The 4,227-nt window shown below is 58.8% G+C and overlaps 1 protein-coding gene across 1 annotated transcript; it reads left to right on the top strand.

Annotated features, from left to right (window-relative positions):
* The first annotated feature begins 736 nt into the window (after nucleotides 1–736).
* On the top strand, nucleotides 737–3,708 carry LOC104290089 (la-related protein 6-like). Its single transcript, XM_009889151.1, has 3 exons — nucleotides 737–906; nucleotides 1,959–2,169; nucleotides 2,725–3,708. Exons 1-3 carry the CDS (start codon nucleotides 737–739, stop codon nucleotides 3,706–3,708), a joined length of 1,365 nt encoding a protein of 454 aa, XP_009887453.1.
* Nucleotides 3,709–4,227: the final 519 nt, after the last annotated feature.

The raw sequence follows: 4,227 nt of genomic DNA, 5'->3' as shown, positions 1-4,227 counted from the left end.
AACAATCAGAAAGGAAGAGTGTTGGCCCACGTGAAGGTAGACTGACGGGGACCAGGGGAATCTACCCTAGCGGATCCACTGATTATAATGAAGCTAGGGAAGGAACAAAATAAAGTAGAATTTTTGGTAGACATAGGAGCTACGTATTCGGTTTTAAATCAAGCTTTGATGCCCTTGGGGAATGACTATATTGTAGTAAAAGGGGCAACTGGCCAAAGTGAAAAGGCATATTTTTGTGAACCTTTGGAGTATAAATTGGGGAAACGATGGGGCATCCATAGGTTCCTGTACATGCCCAACTCCCCGAAAGCACTTTTGGGGAGAGACTTGTTGGAGCAATTGGGAGCAGTAATTAAATTTGAAAAAGGAGACATTACTCTGGAGGTAAATGACCAACAGTATATCCAAATAATGAGTTTATCTCTAGCTAGTATACTCACAGAAGGAGAAATCAGTGAAGAAATGACGAACCAGGTGTATCCCGGGGTACGGGCCACTGATGTACCCGGAAGAGCAAAAAATGCTTTACCTGTTGATGTCAAACTCAAAGAAGGACAACAGCCGGTAAGAATCAAACAATATCCCCTGAGGAAGGAGGACAGGGAGGGAATTCATTTTAACACTGGCACCACAGGTACCAGCCTGATGGGTACCAGTACCACAGGTACCAGTACCATGTGTACCAGCACTGTGGGTACCGGCACCATGGCTACCGGCACCACTGGGTACCAGCCCCATGGGTACCCGCACCACTGGGTACCAGGACCACAGATACCAGCCTCGCAGGTACCAGCACAGTGGGTACCAGCCTGATGGGTACCAGCACCACAGGTACCAGCCCCGTGGGTACCAGTACCATGGGTACCAGCCCGATGGGTATCATCACCACAGGTACCAGCCCCATGGGTACCGACACCACTGGGTGCCAGCCCAGTGAATACCAGCACGGTGGGTACCAGCCTGATGTGTACGAGCCCCGTGGATAACATCCCCGTGGGTACCAGCCCCACTGCCTCTGCCCCTCCTCTGCCTGCCGGGCCTGGCTCAGTGGCGCCGGCAGGAGGAGCCCGGCTCAGCTGGGGCTGTTTAACCTGCAGACAGGTTTCACCTGGACCCCACTGGGTCTCAGTGGGGGCAGGTCCATAACCGCCCACTGGGGAGGCCTTTCTGGGAGGATGCCCTTATAAACCAGCAGCCTGCTTGCCTCCAGAGCTTTTTCTTTCTTTCTTTTTTCTTTTCTTCTTTCTTTTCCCTTTGTCTTTTAGGAGCCTTGGTTTGGAGGTGGGAGGGTTGGGGTTTCTGGGATGTAGCACCAGAACTTCCTACCCTTCCCAGCGCTGCCAAGCAGGTAAGGGCACAGCAAGGAGCTGCCTCTGCTCCCCTGTCCCTGGGCTGGGGGCTGCAGCCCAGAGCAGGGCTCTGCCCTGGGGCTGGCTGCGGTCAGAGGACGTCCCAGCACCGTCCTTCTCCTGTGTAATGTCCCAGATGAAGGACCATGTCATCACGTAGCTCTGGGGTGGCCTTGGGCCTCAGTTCCCAGCTCAGCTGCAGCACCTCTCTGCCGCTGCAAAGAAATTCCTTCCCGGCACTGCATCTCCGTCCACCGCAGAGCAGCTCCCTCGCCCTGCTCAGCAAGGAGGACTTCTTGGAGGGCTTCAATGGGTATGTGGCTGCTGGGATGGGTGTGGGGGCTGAGCCCTGGTCTTGCCTTGTGTTTGTCCCCAAAGGAACCTCTCCCTTGTCTGGAATGGGTTTAGGTTCGTGGTCTAGCACTGGTGCTCCCGCACCAGGAGGTTTTTAGGGTGCAGGGTGGTGTTGCTCCCCTGCTGCCAAGGGCAAAGCTGGTGGCCCTGGGTCTCCCCAGTGTCTCTGCCATCTGCACCATTGCAGCTGGGACTGGGCAGTGCTGCATATCCGAAAGGCCACCAACTCATGCCTGTGTCCTGTCGCTCTGCCAGGAGACTCTATGACATGAGCGAAGTTTTGAGGGCTGATCTGTTGGACTGCAACTACTCCATCCCCGACCCGCAGCTGGTCCGGAGGATCGTGTCCCAGGTGGAGTTCTACCTCTCCGATGAGAACCTGGCCAAGGATGCATTCCTCCTGAAACATGTCCAGAAGAACAAGATGGGCTTTGTGAGCATCAAACTGCTGACGTCCTTCAAGAAGGTAGGCAGCCTGTGGCACCAGCCAGCCAGGGTGGGAAGTGGCCTTCATGTGGAGGATGTCTGGGTGTGCTCCAACTGTCTCTGGTGGGGTGTATGGAGAGGTCCAGGCTCTGCTCAGGCTGTCCGTGTCCTGGCAAAGCACTGGTCGTGCAGACCTGGGCTGTGCTCTCTGCCTCTGATGTGCCGCAGCAGCTCTCCAACCCGGGAGGGTGGCTGGGGAAGCGGTCAACAGTTCTCAGGGCAGCTCCAGGGCTGGATTCACCTCTTCTGCCCGTGGTTCCCCTGGGCTGCTCTGGGAGAGATCATCCCTTAACTGAATAACTGCAGGGAAGCGCTGGTGGTGTGACATCTGAGGAAGTTGTAGCTTCTTGCAGTGGCCCAGGGGGCACTGGGGACCTTCTGCAAACCCTGAAGATGCTCACATGAAAGGTGGGGGAGATGTTGCCTTGCTGTGACGTCGGGTTGATGGGGTTGCAGCCTGCCTGGACAATAGGTTTAGGATGGTCCCTGCCTGGGGAGACTCATGGGGATGCAGTGGTGCCCCTCTCTCCTGCAGGTGAAATACCTGACACGTGACTGGCGGCTCACGCTCTACGCCCTGCAGTTCTCGGAGCTGCTGGAGGTGAACGAGGAGGGCACCAAAGTGAGACGGCGGGTCCCTGTCCCTGAATCCCTGCTGAGCGTCCCCCCCAGCAAACTGCTGCTGGCCTGGGAGCTGCTGCCCCAGGGGCAGGACATGCCACCGCCGCTCCAGAAGAACTTCCTCGAGACCATCACGAGGATGTTCAGCCCCTTCGGTGCCATCGCCTCCATCCGCATCCTGCGGCCGGGCCGTAAGCTGCCCTCGGATGTGCGGAAATACACATCGCGCTTCCCTGAGCTGCTGAGCAAGTGCTGTGCGCTGGTGGAGTATGAGAGCCTGGAGAGCGCCCGAAGGGCCTTTGAGGGCCTCGGCCACCAGAGCTGCCCGGGTGGCGAGAGCATCAGGGTGGTCCGGCTCTGCGGGAAGGGCTCCAAGAAGAAACCCGGAGCCGAGAGGGAGGTGGCGGAGGAGCGGATGGACCAGCTGGGTTGGAAGACGGCGGTGACCTTCCCCTACGGCATTGGGGACTCCCTGCTCTGCAGCTCCCCGGAGTCAGACGGTGCCCCGGCACTGCCGCCCCTCCTCCTGAACAAGGACCCCCCGGCACCCACCTGGCCCAGTGGTGACTTTGGCAACGTCTTCACCAGATCACTCCTCACCAGCAAAGTCTTCCCTCCGCTTGGGACAGGCTTGGGCACCAGCACCTGCTCCGGTCTCTGTTCCGGCACCGAGAGCCCCTGCGGCAGCAGCTGGGGGAGCCGGGGGGATGCCTGGGCACCCTGGCGCAGCGGTCTCCCTCCAGATGCCAAACCTCCTCCCGGCGATGCCCTAGCAGTGAAGCCGATGCCAGACCACCTCGGGCTGCGGGACGGGGTGCTTCGCCTGCCCCACGGCCTCGATGGCACCAAGGGCTTCTGCGGCAGCTTTGAGAGAGGAGAGCTTGTCCTCCAGCGCTGAGGCTCCTTTACATTTGGGTTTGGGGATTTTTCTTTTCTTCTTTTTTTTCCTCCTCCTCTGGAGCAGAATAACCCTCTGTGGTCCGCAAGAGCTGGGGGCAGTGGTGGTGCAGCTGCTCCAAGGGACAGGAGTTTTGGGTGCGGGACGATGCTCAGGGCGGTGGGTGCGCGAGGGCAGATGCTGAGCAGCGGCGGTGCCGGGACCTGCTCCGCGCTGTGCTGATGCCAACAGGGCTGTGCGCACCTGAGGTCTGCAGTGGCTCCCACTGCCCTGGCAGAGTCCCTGGGACCAGCCTGAGGAAGGAGCTCAGCCCCCTGACCCCTGGCACTGGGAGTGCCCCGACGGGGATGTCCCCCCGCACCTTCTGTGAGCCAGACCCGGAGATGGGTGGCTGCTTCCCGAAGGCGCTGTTGGCTGCGTCGGCCCCCGGTTGTGGAGCTCGGATGGGAAATGGGCAATAAAGAGAGACGAAGTTAACAGGCACTTTCTGGCTGGTGCAGTAATTGATTTTCTTTTTTA

Source organism: Charadrius vociferus, unplaced genomic scaffold (genome assembly GCF_000708025.1).
Source record: "Charadrius vociferus isolate BGI_N301 unplaced genomic scaffold, ASM70802v2 scaffold657, whole genome shotgun sequence".
NCBI lineage: Eukaryota > Metazoa > Chordata > Aves > Charadriiformes > Charadriidae > Charadrius > Charadrius vociferus.
The sequence above is the reverse complement of the archived record's forward strand: the minus strand, read 5'-3'. Positions and strand labels throughout refer to the sequence as shown.

Coding starts and splice junctions, on each gene's coding strand:
- LOC104290089 (XM_009889151.1), top strand. CDS start 737: ATGGGTACCCGCACCACTGGGTACCAGGACCACAGATACCAGCCTCGC. Junction 907..1,958: donor CACAGGTACCAGCCCCATGG/GTACCGACACCA, acceptor TCGCTCTGCCAG/GAGACTCTATGACATGAGCG. Junction 2,170..2,724: donor TGCTGACGTCCTTCAAGAAG/GTAGGCAGCCTG, acceptor TCTCTCCTGCAG/GTGAAATACCTGACACGTGA.